Source organism: Terrapene carolina, unplaced genomic scaffold (genome assembly GCF_002925995.2).
Source record: "Terrapene carolina triunguis isolate 2854851 unplaced genomic scaffold, T_m_triunguis-2.0 Scaffold242, whole genome shotgun sequence".
NCBI lineage: Eukaryota > Metazoa > Chordata > Testudines > Emydidae > Terrapene > Terrapene triunguis.
In genome coordinates this window covers 3,026,069-3,046,547 of record NW_020664593.1, presented here as the reverse complement: position 1 = coordinate 3,046,547, position 20,479 = coordinate 3,026,069, and the positions used below count along the sequence as shown (strand labels likewise).

Sequence of the window (20,479 nt, the reverse complement as noted above, 5' to 3'; positions counted from 1 at the left end):
TCCCCTTTAGGGTGACAAAGCGGAAAATATAGCAGCTTGCTCCTCTATAAACAGGTTTCCCTGGAAGGACCCCCACTGGGATCCCCCAACCCAAGGAGCCAGCGGTTCTGTCCAGCCCCACCCCACATTAGGGATCTATCTCTAAGAGTACCATGTGCTAGGACTTGTGAGATGGGGCTTCATCTGCCCCACCAATTCTGGCTCTGGCCCTCCTGAGTGAACCCTTCTGGATGTCAATCTGAAGGTCACCCAGGGTTCAGGAGGAGCTGCACTCAGCCAGCTGGGGCTCTGATGTGAGGCTGGGGGAGGGGAGCCATGCAATACATGGGTAGAACAATGGGGGGTAATAATACAGGACTGGAGTCTGGACACAATGAGGGATTGGGGACAGGACCTGGGTGAAGACCAGGACACAGAGGACAGATGCGGTGGTCGCACTGTCTGCTCTGCTGACTTCCCTGGATGTGGCAGACTCGGCTGACAAAGTCATGGTGATGGCAGTAACCATGAGATGCTTGTCATGCCTCCTGTTATCGGGGATCCCTGTAGAAGTACAACAGATTTTTAAAGATCTCCCCTTCAAGGGCTGTGCCTTATTCTTCTGGAAGATGGATGAAGCACGGCATATGTTAAAAGATTCTAGGCCAGTGTTGACATCCCTGCCCCTGTATACACCAGCCCCCAAAAGAACAAAATTTTGACCCGTGTTTCAACCAAGGCAGCAGTATTATATGCCTAGACAAGCAGATCAGTCTAGTCAAAAACACAAGCAAGGAGGGAGGAGGCCCCAACCATCCACTTCTGCCAACGCTTCATCCGGGCAGCTGCATGTCTCAAAGCAGCCTGTTTGGGTCTCTTCCCAGCTGTTTGTCTCCTATGCAGAAGGAAGGGATGGCGTCCTGTAACATTGCAGTGGCTTTCCAAGTGGATCACCAGCTGTATTGTCATATATTACAAGATCAAGGGCATAATGCCTCATGAAAAGTTCTGTGCATTCAACCAGAGCGCACACAACCTCCACAGTGGTTGTAAGAAACATCCTTATCATGGATCTCTGAAGGGTGGCAAAATGGTCTTCAGTCCACACTTTTGCTAGATGCAATTATTTACCACATCAAGAGAAGACACGAATTTGAGGAAAGCAGTCCTGCAGTCCCTTGTCCGATGAAATTCCTAGCCCTTCCTCCAGCGGAAACTTGCTTGGAAGACACCTAGTATAATGGGCATATGCAGTAACACAAAGAAAAATATTTACTCTCCTCTCATAACTGCTGTTCCTTGAGATGGGTTGCATATGTCCATTACACGACCCACCCTCCTTCCCCAATGCCTCAGAGCCTGTCATCTAAGAATCCAGTACGAAGCTCTTGGCATGGAGCATGAAGAACAGCAAGGTTCAGGAGTGGTCTCCTCTGTGGATACTGCTAAGGAAAACTCGCCAACACTGGTGCACAATGCATTCACACACTTAGTATGATGGACATACGCAACACATCTCAAAGAATAACAGCTGTCTGAGGTGAGAAACCATTTCTTCTAGTGAATATGTTTGTTGTAGTCATTCCACTTCTCCCATAATACCATTCTCCCTCTTATATTGCTTTTCTACATATATATTAAACATCTACTATAAGATTTTATGGACCTGTTTTCAAAGGAGCCAAATTAAATCAGGTGCTCAACTCCCATTGAATTTTGGTGGGAATTGAACACCTAAATCCCTTGTGCTGCTTTGAAAATCACAGCCTTAGTCATTTTTTAAATAACAATGTGAAATTTAGCTATCTATTCCTCCTCTGACTGACTGACGTTTTGCTTTTGTGGTTCCTGGTAGTTGTAGCTCTATGGTTGCTGTATGGAATCTTGTTTTGTACAGTGGGAGAAAAGGAAGGACAAAAAAAATTATAGTAAATGTACACAAAAGACCAGATTTCATGGGGGAGACTAGATTTCACGGTCTCTGACCCTTTTTTTTATGTCCATGAATTTGGTAGGGCCCTAGTTATATATAATGTAAGATTTGTGCACTTAATTTTCATTATCTACCACATGATTGTAATTATAACAAATATATTGTTCCATACGGCAATGTTTAGATATTATTACTACAATAAAACGTGCAAAGTGAGTGTTTATTAAGGTAAACTATATCTGTTTTGAATAATGTTAATTACAACATTTTAGGACAAAAGTTTGTTCGAATTCAGAATTATAAAACCATTTATAATTACAATTAAAAACTTAAGCTTTGAAAATAAGGTCTTAGAAAATTATTGCAAATTCACAGTAGTAGCTGTTTTAAATGATATTTCTATGACTTATACCATATAATGCCAGAGTATAATGCCTTTGAGGAACATTTCTTTTCTCAGCGTTGCATTTGGGAACTGCAACGGTTTGGCTGTTGTGGATTTTATGCAGAAGACAGTATTGCTGAGCATGGGAACCATTGACCTCTACGGATCAAGTGATCCATACCAGCGTCAGCCCCGTTCTCCACGCAAAAACAAGCAGTTCACTGCAGGTAGGAGATAAAACACAGTTATTTTGAACCTGACTCATTCTTTGTTTTCTTGCTTGCGGCTTTTTATAGTGCTTTTGAAATGCATGATTATCTGCCAGCCAATGGAATTTATAGAACCATATCAAAGAAATCTGACTGCTCCTTAGGTACCGAAACTTCCTCAAATGCAAAGCGTTATGTACGACGCTTAATTGTTTGGGATGGTGGTCAGCAAGTAATCTCCCTAGCTGAGTCCCTAAGTAATTGTTATCAGTAGAAAAACGGATTGTCTTAATGCTAGCCAACTCATGATGTGCACAGTCAATATGTTGATTTTTTTCCAGTTGCCAAATGCTTCAGACAGATAAGTAAGATTTCACTTTAAAGCAACATGTATCCTCTGCCAAATCACGTGCTTTTGTCTTTAAATAAATCTTTATGGTCGAAGGACTAACTAAAGAAACAGATCCAAGGGACATCTTCATTAAGTAGCTAAGCAGCTTAAGACAGGAAGTAGACATTTTTATTCTCCTCCATTGGATATAGTAACTAGAGCGCTTGATAGAAGCTTATTAAATCTGTCTGCAATTTTTTAAAAATTTTATGTCAAGAAGCATATGGCAGACATCATTAAGTATTGCATAGTGGAAATAAGTTTCCACCAATACAATTACACTTTGGCTTATGCTTCTGTTAATATAAAATTTCCATTTGTGTCAGAAAATTAGTAAAATGAATACTTTATATTTGTGTAAAATATTTTGTCGATATGTTTCATTTTTACACAATTAAAACAGTCTTATTGACGGACACAGTTATGAAATTTTGAAGTTGGTAACAAAACAATTTGGATGAAAACTTTCAGGGTTTATAATCTAGTCATGAATTTTGAAAAATGTAAATTGTAGTGTACTATTAACTTATGACAACTATATGTTTATCAATATGTCCTACACTAAGGCACCCAGTCATGTTCTCATTGGAATCAGTGGGAATTTTGCCACTGACTTCGGTGGAAGAAAGATTGGACTCTAAATTATTAAAACTTAAATAAACCTCCATGTTCTACTTTTGTCCCTGAAATACTGTTTATCTCATTTTACAAATATCTAACCCCATCAGGTTCAGTTCTCAGCTATGCCAAGTGTAAAGATGATATAAACTTGCCACACTGATGAGAGCAACTTCTGGTCTGGCTGGGGCCACAGCAGCCCCCCCATAACTTTGCTGCTCTCTTAACCACGCTTCAACCAGACACTGCAGCAACTGCACAGGAGGGGGACTGTGGGTAGCTTTGTGCCACCTGAGGATTCCCTTGTGTCAGGCAGAATCTTTTGCTATTCCTTTAGGGCAACATTCCAGCTGTTTTGTGCAGCTGATAATTGAGCCCATCTTGTATAAATACCTACTGAATATAACAATCTTTTTTAGACCACTCATAAAAACTATGCATCTGAATATAACCTCAGCTGCTTTCTCACCATCCATCCCACACCTTTTACTTTTCTGGATTATTATTTTCCTTGTTATATCTTCTGACCAGAGGGTAAACATCTGCTGAAATTTCTTCATCTTGGCTGTTCTAGATGCTGGTTATAATATCACATCCTTTCACTTTAGACTGTTTTTTTTCTCTTTTTCCTCTGCCTGCTGCTGATGCTGGTGTACTGGCATGTTCCAAAGACAACTTTTGCATGCGTGGCCTGTCTAACTTTTATCCAGATTTAACGAAACGGATCCGTACTTCCTATCAGAGTAAGTTCTATAAAGGTTAGGCAAACAGCTTTATCACAATCAGAATATGCCTGACTTAAAGCCATATGTTTGTGCTCCGTAATGTGTTTCTTTAAACACATTCAGCATGCATGCAAATTTTTAAAATTTTATTTTACAAGAAATGTAAACCATGTTGAGTGCTGACAATTGTTTTCATTACACCAACATTTCAGGTCTGTTTCTGCTGCTAGTGAAATCAATGACAAAACTCTCATTGACTTACCATGGGGTTGGGCCTTAAAATGGATTATTCAGCAATGTTAACTTCCTGATGATCACTAACATCCATTGTTTTTGTGTTAATTTTAACGTGTATCTACTTACGTGAAGCATCTCTTATTTTGAGATGGTCCTGCCCCAGTGTAGTTGTAAATAAATTAACTATTCTACTGTTTTAGAACACCAGTGTGGTCTATAGAACTAAGCAGTGGCATGGGAGCCAAGAATACGAAGTTCTGAGCCTGGCTGTGTACTTGGCTTACTGTGTGGCTCTGGACAAATGAGCCCATCTCTCTGAGCCTTGGTTTCCACGTGTGTAAAATAGGTATTATAATACTTATGTATCTCAAAAGAGGGTTGTGAGGATTAATTAGTTAATATTTGTAATATGCTTTCAAGATGTAAAGTGGAGTATAAATTCTAATTACAGTTTTATACACAGTGTGTGATGCACTGGGCTATAATTCATTTTGCAAAAATGACTTATGAGACCCTACTGTGTGCCTCATAAGGTACATCTGCTTTTCAAGCTGGAGGTGTAATTTCCATCTTAAGGAGACATACACACTCTAGTTCTGATCGAGTTAGCATGCTAAAAATAGAACGTAGCCGCCACCGTGAGAGCGTCAGGAGGTGCTAGCCACCCTGAGTACACATCTAGCGTCTTGGACAGGTACATACTCAGGGCAGCTGCTTGCATCGCCATGGCTACACTCTGTTTTTAGCTCTCTGGCTCAATCACAACTGGCATGGATATGTTTTCCCTGGAGCTGGAAGTTACACCTTCCAGTTCAAAGTGTGAACATACCCTTAATGAACTGGTCTCCAGGATGCCTCTTGCTCAACGCTTTTTAAACCAGTTTTCATAGAAGAATTGGATAGGCCAATTAAGCTAAGTACTCAAGGAGGGCAAGATAACTAATGGGGAACAGTGGCTTGATAGCCCACTGCAAAGTATTTGTACATAATGCCATTAAAATAAGGTTCTGTGCTTACACTAGATGATCTGTTCCCTTTCACCATGCTGATTGCTCTTCACCTGCTGTCCACACAATTCCAGTCTACGATATTTAGCCCATCCATACCAATGGATTTTGTACTGAAAGTGGGTAAAATATTTGAAGCTTTTAAAAATGTGAACCATTTGTTCACTAAATGTGAGACCAGTCATAAATCTGGTAACTTGTTTAAAGGAATGTGATTTGTGAGAGGAATAACACCTATGACATAGAATGTTTTAAAACATAATTGCCCAATTCCTGCTAATTTTACTTCATCTATAACTGGAAGATGGAGAAACAAACTGCTACCACAATTTTTTCAAAGTATGTATTGTCTGCTTTCCAGCTTCAATACCTAAATCAGAAAAGACCTCCCTAAAATCTCCCTAGACTTATCCTAACTAAAGCATAGGTATCTAATCCTTGCACTTTGACTGGTCACTCGGGTATCTGGCTGAAAGCTCCCTCCATCATCTGCCTTCTCCGTTTCCTCGGGAATTTTATTTTGTTCATTATTTAACATTTGTATTGCAGTATGTGTTGTACAAACATCATAAATGACAATCCCTGGCCCAAAATTACTTACAGCCTAAAAGACAAGACATAACAGGTGGGTGAAACAAAGAAGTGGGCAAGGATTGGGAGGGAGAGATGGTGTCACAAAGAAATATAATAGAACACGCCAGTTCTTAGCTGATCAGTAGTAATGATCACAGCTTTCTACTTGCCTAGCTAATCTCAGGTTCTACTTTACAGTACACCTTACAGAAGAGGTGAGTTTTCAGGAGCATATGGCAGTAGCTTTACAGATTCTGACTGGAAGTTTTCCCTACTCATAAGTGGTGGCAAAAGAGAAAGCACAAAAGTGCTTGTTGGAGAAGCAGAGAATTGGGAAATTGAGGCTGGCATTATTGGCAGAGCACAGGTGGGAGTCAACCTTGTGATAAGCTAGGTAGGTTGAGGCCTGAACAGTGGAGAGCTTTGTGAGGACAAGGAGAGCTAATGGAAGGATTTAAAGAGCGTATTGACATAGTCAGAAAAATGAACCGAGAAGCTGATCTTAGAAGCAGTGATTCGAATGGATTTGAGGAAGGCGAGCTTGCAGGCATTGAGGCCAGAAAGGAGGAGATTACAGTAGTCAAGGAGCATGATGATCTGTGTTGGAGAAGAGTTTTGGCAGAGAGGAGAGAGAAGAATGGTTGGATTCTTGGAAAAGATGTGCATCAAGAAGGGTCCAGATTTATATGCACCCTGGTCTGAAAATCCATGAGGAGATCCAGAAAGACAGAGATTTTAGTTTGGATGGAGACAAGTCCAGAGTGGAGAGGCAAATTTGTGAGTCATCAGCATAAAGATGGTATTCAAAATCATGTTTGCAGATGAAATTGCACCCAGAGACAGGGTATAGAGGGAGAAGTGGAAGGGGCCAAGGTAGCAGCCTTCAGTGACCCCCACCAAAAGAGGAAAAGGGAAAGAAGATGACCCACCAAGAAAGACACTGAAGGAGATATACAAGAGGTCAGAGAAAAAACAGGAGAGGACAGAGTCACAGAAACCTAGCGATAACAGGATTTCAAAAGGTTGGCATTGTCAAAGGCAGCTGATAAGTCAAGGAGGATGAGGGTGGAGTAGCTGCCTTCATACTTGGCCAAGGAGAGGTCATTAGAGAGCTTGATGAGTGCCATTTCAGTGGACTGTAGGGGGTGGAAGCCAGACTGAAAGGCACCTAGAATGGACTTGTAGAAGAGGAATTTCAGACAGCCATTGTAGATGGCACACTCAGTGGGTTTGGAGATGAAGGGACATGGGGTGATAAATTTGAAGGGGAAGTGGAGTCAAGTCTGGGCTTTTTTTATAGAGAGACCAAAACATATTTATATTGTATGTGGAAGGAAACTGAGGAGAGTAAGAGGTTGAGGAGAAGAGTGAGGACTGGTGTGAGGGTGATTTTGACTCTCTGCTTCCAACCCATTGTGTTTTCATTGCAACTGCTGGCAGCCACGTTCCTTTGTAATGAGTGTCACAGTTTCAGAGTAACTACATCTGTTCCCCTTCCATGGTTTACTTCAGGAGTGCCCAGTCAGGTCTCAGCTCTCCAGCAATCCCCTGTCTCTGAGCAAGGCCCTTGTCCCACTCCCTTCTGACTGGGAGTTTTAAGGCTGCACAGCCCCCTGCCATACACAGTGATATCCCCAGTAAGCCAGCCTGCCTAATGGCATTTGCTTTCTCTCCGAAGGCTATGAACAGTGCACTGCCAGCAGTTACAGAGAAAACATAATAAAAACAATAAACAGATTTAAACATACACTAAACATACCAGGAGTCACCAATCTGTTTGATGGGGCCCTAGTAGGCCATAGTCTTTTGCAAGGGTTTGGTCCCCCTTGGACAGAAGGTCCTGTTCATTTGCTGTATCAGACAGAAGGTCCCAAGTGAGTTTAAATGCAGTCAAAAGCCCATTTTTTGTCTGTTGGTCTCTGGAAAATCCAGTTTAAAGTAGTATATTCAAGCCTCCCCAGGGGTGGTACCTATCTAGAGATGTTTACAACCCATGTGACTCACCTTAATCACACCCCCCCCACACACACACACACACTGATTTTGGTTTCTGCAGGAGTTGTGGTAATCCTCCGCCCTGGAGTTGCATACAATCCCTGGTCCATAGTGATACATGGACTTAATACAATATGGCCCCCAAAGATTCTGCAGTACCTGTCACAATGAGGATGTGTACCAAACCTAATACGACAACCAGGTTTTCACTGACAATGCATAGTATTTCCTAACTGAGTTCAAATTGTGCCTATCACTAGCTGCCTCTAGATACAGGGACATAAATATAAAACACATGCATTAACCCAAAGTAAAGTGACACAGTCTCAGCAATAGAACATCAGAGAACTTACCAAACGGCAAGAGAAATCCAGTCTCTTTTAGTCCATCTTATAAGACAAAAGCCTGAGAAAATAGACAGGCTTTGCAAAGTGTCCAGAAGCTCAACAGACTAGAGTGCCTTTGATCCACTGGAAAAAGCAAGTTTCAGAATCAGGGACGTTTCACTGAGCACTCTAAGTACTCAGCCTCCAGACATACCAATTTAGAGACCATCAGCAAGTGTCTCAACAAAAAGAAAAAAGGATTGGAGACCTAAATTTTATGGGTCATTATAGAATGATAATCAACCCCTTGAATTGCACGTGGAAATAATACCCCCTCCTCACCATATAATTATGTTGTGAAAATAAATCAATGTTCGTGAAACACCCAGATATTAGAGTGATAAGAACCATATAAAAGCCCATGAGGAAATTAATAATTTTGTCTTCTGAGCGCGATTTGAATAGTGTGCAGTAAATCAGGCCTGGGGCTGCATGTTGAACAACCAGGAGAAAACAAAATATTGAATGGATTATCATTAAGTGAACACCAGCCTTTCTGTGCACTAAAAGAGGCAGGGTCCTGTGGGAAAAATAGTGTATGATCATGTAATTAGAGCCTGTATAGAATTATAGAACTGGAACTAGAACTGGAATCTCCATCTCTGGAGATATTTAAGAATAGATTAGATAAATGTCTGTCAGGAATGGTCTAGACAGGATTTGGTCCTGCCATGAGGGCAGGGGACTGGACTCGATGACCTCTCGAGGTCCCTTCCAGTCCTAGAGTCTATGAATCTATGAAGGGACCTCAAGAGGTCATCGAGTCCAGTCCTCTGCACTCCAGGCAGGACTAAGTATTATCTAGACCATCCCCGACAGGTGTTTGTCCAACCTGCTCTTAAAAATCTCCAATAATGGAGATTCCACCACCTCCCTGGGCAATTTATTCCAGTGCTTGACCATTCTGACAGTTAGGAAGTTTTTCTAATATCCAACCTAAACCTCCCTTGCTGCAATTTAAGCCCATTGTTTCTTGTTCTATACTCAGAGGTTAAGAAACACAATTTTTCTCCCTCCTCCTTGTTAACAACCTTTTATGTACTTGAAAACTGTTATCAGATCCCCTCTCAGTCTTCTCTTCTCCAGACTAAACAAACCCAATTTTTTCAATCTTCCCTCGTAGGTCATGTTTTCTAGACCTTTAATCATTTTTGTTGCTCTTCGCTGGGCTTTCTCCAATTTGTCCGCATCTTTCCTGAAATGTGGCAAGTGTGTCATCCCTTTCCTTTCCTTTTGAAAAGGGATACCTTTTCTTAAGATTCAGGTGCAGTTTACAACTTACGACTTAATCATCAGTGGCTATCAACTTTAGATAACCTTGCTCTGGTATATTTTTTTAGTGTGTAATATGTCAGTTAACTTCTCAGTAATTTATCCATTCACACCTTTTTTACCTGAATATCAATTTTATAGTGGAAGGATGTGCACCATCTTAACACTGAATTACTTTGTACATCAAGCATACACTGGTAAATAAGTCATGAGTATAAAACTTAGGTAAAAATGTTAAAAGTCCTTTCATTTCCCCACTGAAACAAGTAAATACTACTATTGTTCCTGGATATCAACATGCATATAGTATTCCATAAATCAGGAGAATATTTATATTTGCACAGATAAGAACTCAAGGAGTTACCTAACTCTGCACTTTATGCTTATTCATTACAATATATTTACAAGATTACCTCTTATTTCATAAATACAGTACAATATAGAATATTTCTACATTAAATACAAAGACATCATCTTGTAATTATTTTCAATTGTTATACTTTACATTAATTTCAGTGCCATAACAGTCAGTATGTCTTTATTGACATAGAATAAAATTTTCAAAAGCACCTAAATGCTTTTCTTTTCTCCTAAGTTATTTAGGAGCCAATGTCCCATTTAAAATCATTGGATTTTGCTTCTTAAATAACTTAGGCATTTTTAAAAATTCTACTCAGACTTTTTTCTGTAATAAGTTCTTTTCTCCCTAAGCTTTATATTTTAATGATTTTTGTCTTCCCCTGTGTATTCTACATTTTCTTTTCAACTACCAGTAAAGTCTTCCTTTGGTGCAAGTTAATGACAAAGAGCATGAGCAAGTTAATGACAAAGCTAAAATATCTGTTACTGTAGATTATCTGTATATGCTAGCAAATGTTAACTGTTCCTCTATTTTATAATTAATATATTGCTGTTTGTGTAAGAACAATATCCAGTGTAATTAATATACTGTTGCAAGATGCTATACATGTGCGCCTAATATGAATAATCGTACACTGAAACATTATAAAGTTTTAAATATATTCAAATATATTAAATTTTAAAGTATATTAACACCATATCATAATGTCTACACATCAGCGAGAAAAGGTTCGAGTTTTTATTTTTTAAGAAGAAAAGCGTTTTTAAAAGGAGCTTTGCTCTTCCAGGTCTTTCAACAAAGTGGCAATAATATGGAATGATTTGATTAGACAACATTGTTTCACACACCTTAGGAAGCCCACAGGAGGGAATCCTGCTCTGGGACTCAGGAGCTACGCAGCTGAGGAAGGTGGAAAGCACCTTTCCCAGATGCATAACTCCTAAGGTCCATCAGAGTGGGCCTCTCTCCAGCAAAACTTACAAAGTGCACAGCAGCTAATCCTAGCCCCTTCAAACTTTCAAGAAACTCTTTGGGGAAGGAAGCCTCTTTTTGTTATATGTTTGTACAATGCCTGGCACAGTGGGGCAGGGACCTCTAAGTGCTACCGCAATACGTACGATAAATAATAATTAGCTGTTAGCCATGTATGTAAACACAGCACAAACTTTCACTCATCCTTAGCTATATGCAGTACAGACAAAAAATATTGTACACAATGTACTGTGCATACATACCGTGTTAGTTTCACAAGGTCAAACTTGATAAAATCAAAATTACTTAAAACATTAAAAAGCACATCTTCTCAAAGATGGAGGGAGGGAAGGGTTTTTTTCATTCTACTTGAACTCAACATTTGCTGAATAATTTCTTCTCAATCAAGTTTTCCAAAAATTTCAGCTTTGGGCAGAGATTAAGCCTAGGAAATTTCTATGTGAAAATTAAAAATTTCAGAAAAAGTTCTCAGCAACTGAAATCAGGACCTTAGTTTGGAACAGAAATGCAACCTTGATTGTAGTGGTCACTGCTATTCCTTCTATAATGTAATTTTAGTGTCTATTCTCCTGAGATTTCCTGAAGAAAGATGGTTCAGAGAGGGGTGGCAAGGAAGACTAAGTGCAAAGACAAATTCTCATAGGAAGAGACTTTAAATTTTTTTAACTGTTAACTTTAAAAAGGAAGCAAAAAGAGAGGGGACATGATAATATATATGTAAAAGATAATGAATGGTATAGAGAAAGCAGAACAGAAGAACAAGGGGATACTCAATAAAACTGAAAGGTAGCAAATTCAAAACTGATAAAAGGAAATACTTTTTCAATCAGTATATAATTAGACTGTGGAACTCATTGCCACATGATGTAATGAGGTCAAGAATTTACTAGGATTCAAAGAGCGTCTTGATCATTGTATCAGAGTTATAATAGTTAATGCAAAAAGGAATTTGGAAGCAAAAAAATCTCATGCTTCAGTACTTAAACCAGTCGCTAACCAGTGAAGATTAGAATAAGACCTTCATGCAGAGCAAATTAACCCACAGCTGTCTACTATAGGATTTTTTGCATCTTCTTCTGAAGCATCTGGTGCTGGTAATTGTCAGAGACAAGATTCTGGACTGGATGGACCACGGGTCTGATCCATTATGGCAATTCTTATGTTTCTGTATTATAGAACACCATACTTGTTGTAGTAGGTTAGCACAATAGGGATAAAGATAAGGGAATTGTTATAATCTAATTGTATTTGCTTTTTAGGTTTTTCAGAATGGTAACGTATATTAATGTGTTTTGGTGTGTTTCCTTTATTTTTAGTGACTGTATTGTTTACACTGACATTGACTTTCATGTAAAATGTGTTATACTCAGTAACAAAATCTCATGTTGATATGTCATCAACTGTACAAGATTTAGAAAACTTACCATAAACACAAGTGAATCACAATTGAATGATATTGTTATTGTCAAAAGGCTTTTATGGGAATTTTTACTTTTACTTATCTAAAGCCTGTTGGAGTAGATGTAAACCATTCTCTGACTTATATCTCTTAAAGGCCTTTAATAAATCTGATGTTACTAAGCAACTGCAAGTGTTGTATGTTAGTGTCACAGTAACAGGGCTAACTGCATCTCTGTCCCCTTCCTGGTTTCTCTGAGCACACATCCTCATGTGTTTGGCCTCATGCTTTTACATCTCTTTTGGCAGAATTTTGCAAATCTCCCACTCTTAGGCCTGGTCTATACTGGGGGGCGGGGGGAAATCGATCTAAGTTACGCAACTCACGTAGCTGAAGTCGACATACTTAGATCTAGACGTGATAAATTGATCCCCGCTGGATCGATCTCTGCCTGCCGATCCGGTCGGTAGTGAAGACATACCCTTAGATAGGGCCCTGGACTGCAGTACCCTGTATATCCACCAACTTTACCGTGCAGGTCTGTCTGCATTCAAGCACCTGCAGTTCTTTCTTTTGAGAACTATGATCCGTGGTACATAATGACCAAACAGCCTCCTTAAAAACCAAAGCATTGCTTATTTTGTTGTAAGAACAAAGCTTTTTGAGAAAAAGGATTTTGAAGCAACAAACAGTCTAAGCAATTGTCTATATTAGCTAGAATCCTGCCATCCTGTGATGGAGACATGAGCAGGCCTAGCTTCTCCTGATACCCCCTGTGTTTGTGGGCTTTGAACCTACAGGTCAAAATCAGTCCTCAGCAGGAGACAGAGGCAAACTCATCAGAGCTAATAGTTCTAGCATTGTCCCTTAACCACTGTTAAGTGTTTACTAAGGTGGCTATCTTAAGCCATTCTTTTCCTTCCTGCCTGTATTCCCATACAGCCCTCTAATAAATTAACCCAATAGATTCATACAGCAAACATCCCAATAATCAGGCTAACGTACAATATTCATAAATTATCTAAAAGCAGCTCCACATCTGTCACAGTTAGATACTGTTCAAGTATGTCGACTAGCGCCATAGCTTATTAAGTTGCAAAAATATCTTTGATTTGAAGTTAACTGGAGCTGCAGGTGTTCAGCACTTCTGAAAATCCGACCAATTTTATTTAGGAATGTAATTATGGATGTAGGACCACAGCTTCAGTCACTCAGGTTTGAAAATGTTGGCCATAATTCTTATGAAAATGACCAAGTCAGGCATGAACACATATTCATAACCGGTATCTGATTCTGAGTGGGTGCAAACAATACAGGTTATAGGTTTCATATAAAATCAGATGCCCACGTTTGATCATACTTCCATAATTAATTGCACCCAGAGTTGATTGAAAGTGAAAAATTAGAGGCAGTGCTCAGGTTCTTTGATCCTAAACACTAAGATCTTGATAGTGACATTCCCCTGTGCAAGAGTTGAACACAATTGTAGTCCTAGCATTACTAGGTTGATTTAGGTTGGATTTTTTTTTAAAATTCTCCCTTTATTGTTCTAGCACGGGAATAACTCCACCAGTGATAGCAGCTCTGGAAGACAAGGCCCTGTATTTTTGACTCAGTGTCTATCCCTGTTCAGAGCAGATCTAGATTATGTAGTAGTAAAAATACCAGCAGCCATCCCACGCTAGCATTCCCACTGTTAGCACCAGAGGGGTCACATCAGTGATACAGATATGGTGGGAAATTTTACAGCAAATCTTGAGTGTAGACAGCTTTCTATAGATTAGGGCCTCAGATGGGGAGAGTCCATAGCTCTGTGCAAATGGGAGTGAATGCTCTGTTGCAAAAGGTATTGTGCCTGTTTGAAGCACAATGCCCCAGAGGTCCCAATGGGAAGTCATAACACTGCATTGTCCACACTGCAGTGTGTGGCTTACAGTCACAACTAAATCCCTAAACAGTGTCCATGTGTGTTTAAAACAAATGTATAAACTATCTTGCATCATAAACATTTACTGTTACTTTCAGATAGAATTACCATCATCTTTACATCTAATTCTCAAAATTAACCATCATGTGTGAATAAATCTAAAGAACCTGATATTTAAATGATTGGGCTATTTTTTGTTTTGTCACCCCTACTCAATTTCCTCTTCTTTCTGTGTCACTATTTCTTTCCCACCTGAGTGGTTTTTTTTTCTTTCCTCAGAAGTTGAAAATATGCAGAATTATTTTCATATCAATTTTACAAGGCTGAGTAGAATTGAGCCATACCACAACCATTTAACTTTCAAGCTTTCTTTACATGATCTCATTTATGATGTGAAGTCAGCCAAGAAAGTTGAATTGCACCCTGTTAGATTTTAACCTAACTTTTTAACTCAATTTTTTTCAGGCCTGACTGAACTCACTGACAGTCCAGTTTCCCTGGAGCTAGAGCGTTGCAAGTCTCCCACTTCAGGTAAAGGTGATTGGCATCTCTTCCTGCTATCTGTATGAGCCATTCATGTCATGCATCTCTGTGTTTCATTAATCCCTAGGAAGTGAAGTACATAGTCATTTACATTTATAAACAGCAGATTTTGTTTAAGAGGGGAGAGCTTGCTACATATCAAGGCATGATGCTAAGACAGAACATTTAAATTAAAAGGTAAATTGAAAATGGTGTATGGTAGGGGAAAGACGGATGAAATCATTTGAACTGACAGTTTCTTGAAGCACAATATTCCTGTATTTCACATTGACTCTCTCAATTTTTTTGTTAGAGAATAATTCTTCAGATCATTAGAGAAGGCTTTCTAACTGGCCTTTTTAAGTGATGTTTTCAAAATAGGGTGACTCTGTGTTTTTTTTTTTAATTATATAATAATTTGAAATGTTGACAGAACAAGGAGTAATGGTCTCAAGTTGCAGTGGGGGAGGTTTAGGTTGGATATTAGGAAAAACTTTTTCACTAGGAGGGTGGTGAAGCACTGGAATGAGTTACCTAGGGAGGTGGTGGAATCTCCTTCCTTAGAGGTTTTTAAGGTCAGGCTTGACAAAGCCCTGGGTGGGATAATTTAGTGGGGATTGGTCTTGCTTTGAGCAGGGGGTTGGACTAGATGACCTCCTGAGGTCCCTTCCAACCCTGATATTCTATGATTCTATGATGTGTAGATGGTAAATGTTAACTCTTGGAAGTAGCTGATGTCTAAAGAGCTTCTAGAATTTTGTTATGGAAACATAATATCAAAGAAAGCTCAATCACACCAGCCTCCATCTCTGCAAACCACGGGTTGTCTACCAATTTGCTCCCGAGGGTAAAATCCTGGCCTCATAGAAATTAGTGGCAAAACTGGCGCGGGAGTGGAAGTGTCACAGTTCAGCTCAATTTCCCCTCAGTGGTTCAGCAAGGGCACTCACTTTCAGCTTCCTGCTCCCCAGCCATTGCCTTTCTGGGTGGAGTCCCGCATCTCTCTCCCTTTTGACTGGGGTATTTCCAGGCTGCTCCATTTCCTGCTTTCCATGTGTCTTTCCCAGCATAGACATGTTGCCCAATAACACCTGCTTGCTTGCTTTCAGAGACAATTAGCAGGTGCAACTGGTACAGTTATAAATACCACACAGTTCTTTCTATACAAGCCTATTTTAGTCTTAAGGTAAAAGCGTTACAGAGAAAATGGTAAAAACAAGAAAAGGACCTACTTGCATGCTAATAAGTTTACCAGAGTTAACCCCAATCCTAACATGGATTCTAGCAGGCTCAGTCCTTCCGACCCTACCCTAAGGATTGGGGCCCTCCCTGGACCAGGGCTGCTGGCCTTGAACCAGTTTAAAACCAGGCTATTTATCCAAAACCTCGTTCTATGTCTGAGAGTCCCTAGAGAATCCAGTCTGAACTAGTATATACGTACCTTTCCAAGGAGGTGGCTTCTCTGGAGATGTTACAACCTGTGTGAAATTGCCTAACCCCCCACCCCCCCCGCTTTTCTCCTGTTTATCCTTCCCATGGAAATATGAACAATTCCACAGTAACACATACACAATTGCATTTTTAATTCAGTGAACTCCAAAGACATTGAAACTAATTCCATAAGGTTTAACTTAATTCATTAAAATTTATTCAGGATATTGCTGTAAATTGTCAGTCTGTCAAGCAAGTTCAGCTCTTTCCCTAGGAACTTCCTTTGTAATTGTGAAGTCAGTGTTGATCTGTCCCAGCATGGAGCATTGCCTAGCACTGTCTTCTAGTAGCTGGTCCTTTATATTTGGTGGAGAGAAGCAGCTACAGCCCTAAGGTGGCCATTTTGCCTCTGGTGCTGCAAACAGCAACTCCTTTCCATCCATTTGGTAAGTATTTTTAGCTACTATCCTATTTTCCCTTTCTCTTATTCATGAGGAGGTAAACGTCCACAAAATGCTCTTCAAATCTTCAGCCTTTGGCTCCCATATTTTATTAAACTTTAAAGGGACATGGTCACTCCAAATCTGGCCCGGCAATTAGTATGTTACAAAACCTAAGACCAATATAAATGTTTCAATAACATTTTGAAAACTGCAACAGAATTAGTTATTTTTAAAAAAGAAACAGTCTCGGTAGTATTTTTAACCTAAACTTTGCAGATCTGAAAACATGAAAGTGAAACTGGATAGAACAGTATTGCCAGCCCCAAGAATTCAAAATCATGAGTTAGGCCCCCAAAATTAGCGAAATTGGCTTAAAAATAACAAATTTGGGATTCTTTTTATTTACCTTCTGGTTTTTGAGCCAGTGGGGTCTGCATTTTCAAACTTTTTCTCTGAGGGCTAGAAATTTACTTTCTCTTTTCAATATAAGCTGAGATTCTCACGTAGGCCCCAACTTTGCAAATCCTTATGCATGTGCTTAACACTTGTAGGGGTGAGGTGCCATTGGGACTACTCATGGTAGTAAAGTTAAGTGCATATTTTTCTAATACTGTCCAAAACTATCTGCTTTAGATCAGTTGATTTCCAGTTATTTTGCACTGGAGCTTACATTTGTTCTGCTGTTTGTCTTTTTGGGAAGCAGTCGTCAGGGTATGTGTTTTATGTGTGTTACCTATCTTAGTTCTTCTAAGCACACCAATATTTATTGTATTTATGTCTTTGAAATGTAAAACTTAGGGCTTGTCTTCACTACCCTCCTGGATCGGCGGGTAGAAATCGATCTCTCGGGGATCGAATTATCGCGTCTCGTCGGGACGCGACAATCGATCCCCAAATCGACGCACGTACTCCACCAGCCCAGGTAGGAATAAGCGCCGTCGACGGGGGAGCCGTGGCGGTCGATTTGCCGCCGTCCTCACAGCGGGCTAAGTTGGATCGGATATGTCAAATTCAGCTACGCTATTCGCGTAGCTGAATTTGCGTATCTTAAATCGACCCCCCCCCCAGTGTAGACCTAGCCTAAGTCACCAGCTGAAATTTTATTGGCAGTGGCTGTCATTCAAAAATACCTCTGGTTTAAAATAAAATGTTTTTTTCATATGAGCCTATTTAATATGTCAGAAAGGGTAATGGATTTGCAAAATGCAAAGATGGTTGTGCTTCAGCATATCAGCTGCAATAGGGGGCAAGTCCGGGGGCCCTCACAATTGGAGTAACTAAACTATGAAAATGGGATTTCCAGGGTACTTATGAGTGGAAAGCCGCAAGAACCACTGAGTAGCTTAATGTAGCCTCAGGGCTTCAGTAACCCTTGTAGCTATTGGTCCTTGCTTTTCTTGAGGAGATGACTGGTGAATCTGCATTGTTATGGATTCACTAGCCACAATCCCGCTAATCCCTTTGATCCCCACAGTGTTCATTTGACATGGCACACAAGGAACCCATGGAACTAGGCTCCATAGCGGTCTCTGCACAGTCCTCTGATGTCCACCCTCCTTAATTGTGCAAGCAAACCACCATCCACTCCACAGAAGAGGCAGTAGGACTTGGTCCTCCGCAAATATATCAGAATCAGAAAATAGATTCAGAGGGCCAGAGTCACTTTCACTGATGCAAGAGGGTGCAAATTTCTCTCCTTGGGCACACTGGACGACTCCCTGTTTCACCTCCAGAACAGAGCATTGTGGCTGGATTCTATCAGGAATCCAGGGACCTTTCAGTTGCAGTCAGGCCTCCATAAGAACTCTACATATGGGGGCTGCTTGGATAAATCATCACATATCCTGCCCTGCCCTGCCCTGCCCCGCCCCACTCCTGGTTTGATCCTATCCAGTGCTTTGGCTGCATTGGCTAACTCCAGGTTCCCCTGAAAAATGGTATTTGCAGCATCAAACCCTGTTCCTTGTGGATTTTGTACTTCTGCCCCTTGGTACTGATAGTGTAAGATCAGGCCTATTAAATATTTAACCCAGGAACACTCAAGAATTCCATACAATTATCTGTTTATACCCCTATTTTTCCACCACCATTTGTCATTTGAGTTGAGTAACTGATGACTCTACTTGTAGAGCCTGTGCTGTGAATATTAGAACCCTGAGTTAATGATGCAGCTCTGATGGAATACTACTTATTTTAAACATGATGACAGTGTCCTAGTTACAGTACAAATCCAACCTGGTCCAGCAGGCAATCATTTAAACCTCTTACCAGGGGTTATCTTTTTACTTAGCCCTGTTGTATGATTTTAGAGGCCACAGGGATGCAATGAATAAAACTGGAAAATCAAAACGCCATCCTGAATCCCCTTTGGACTTAGAGCATGGAATTACATGGCTTGAGGGAAAGATTTCTCAAACTCAGTATGCCACATACTGTCTTTTGAGTAAGAGAAAAAAATTCCAGCCCACACTTTGATGGGGTTTGGCAGGAGACATGGAGAACAGTCTTTTTGCTGGTATGCCCGTGGAATTTGATTAGCATTTAAATGCTAGTGTTGGATTCATGATACTATAGATATATGGGAAATGAACTTTAACAAAACAATTTGGAAAATTCTATTTGTATGTGGATACCTGGGTTGTGGCAGATTGCACAAAAAGTCTTCTTTTAATGGAAACATAAATTAGGAAAAATTGCAGAATGTAAACAGTTCTCTTTTTAAATGTGTCTCTCATGATGACAGTATGGTTTACCATACAGTGACATTTGATTGATTTATTGCCTGTTTAAAAATCTCAGACAGTGGAAAGAAATATGTTGATTGATGTTTTGAGCTCACTCTTTGTGGGTGTTATTATGATGCCTTATTTTAACTCAGGAGTGCAAGATTGAATGAAGAAAGCCAAATTACATTTTTATTTATCATCTGTGATTTGCAGTTCAAAAGTTAAGTCTGTATACTACCTTCAGTCTACCATTGGAACTGTGAGTGCTCAGTATCACTGTGAAAAAACAGACCATAAACTCTGAGGCTTCACATGAAACGTTTATGCCATGAATAAAGTAAACAGGGCTCTACAAAAGCCCATACATAACACATTTTAGGATCAGTGCCTTATTTAGTAAACTTACTGTTTTTCACCATACCTCATTAAGGAAAATTGATTCAGGAACTTTTAAGAACAGATATTTCTGTCCCTTGTTTATTTGGCTATTTGTACACTAAGTTATAGCAATTAGACATGCAATTGAGAGCACATACTGTGAGCACAAAAAATCTGTCCTTTACGTACAGGCTTAGAAGGATTTGATTTTTATTGGTAATGTTGGTAAACATCAATTTCACTGTGTACACACACACTGACAAAAAACATTTCAGTATATAATTGAAATTTACAGATAGGCAAAGTAAGAAAAATGCTGCTTGAGAACTTAGAGTTCAATTTAAGGATATTTACTTTGTATATTTTGACATGTGATGTTGACAATTTGTGTTTCAATGGTTATAAAGTTTTAACATTTTGAATCTCAGTATCTACGATAATTAAATAATTATTGTCTGACCCTCCATATTCTGAATCCCATAATTTTCCACCAGTGTAAACATTTAAATCAATAAAAATCAAATAAAATGCTTAAAAGTAAGCATCAATATTATCCATCAAACTTACAATAAATTAAAAATCAAATTCT

General features: G+C 39.6%; 1 protein-coding gene across 1 annotated transcript in view; it reads left to right on the top strand.

Moving 5' to 3' along the window:
• The window catches only part of STXBP5L (syntaxin binding protein 5 like), a 418,796-nt gene that overhangs the window by 336,510 nt on the left and 61,807 nt on the right, over positions 1-20,479 (top strand). Inside the window, exons 18-20 of the mRNA XM_029912782.1 lie at positions 2,373-2,524; positions 4,187-4,258; positions 14,856-14,921. Coding sequence (XP_029768642.1) covers positions 2,373-2,524; positions 4,187-4,258; positions 14,856-14,921 — 290 coding nt within the window. The remainder of the gene's footprint in view (positions 1-2,372; positions 2,525-4,186; positions 4,259-14,855; positions 14,922-20,479) is intronic.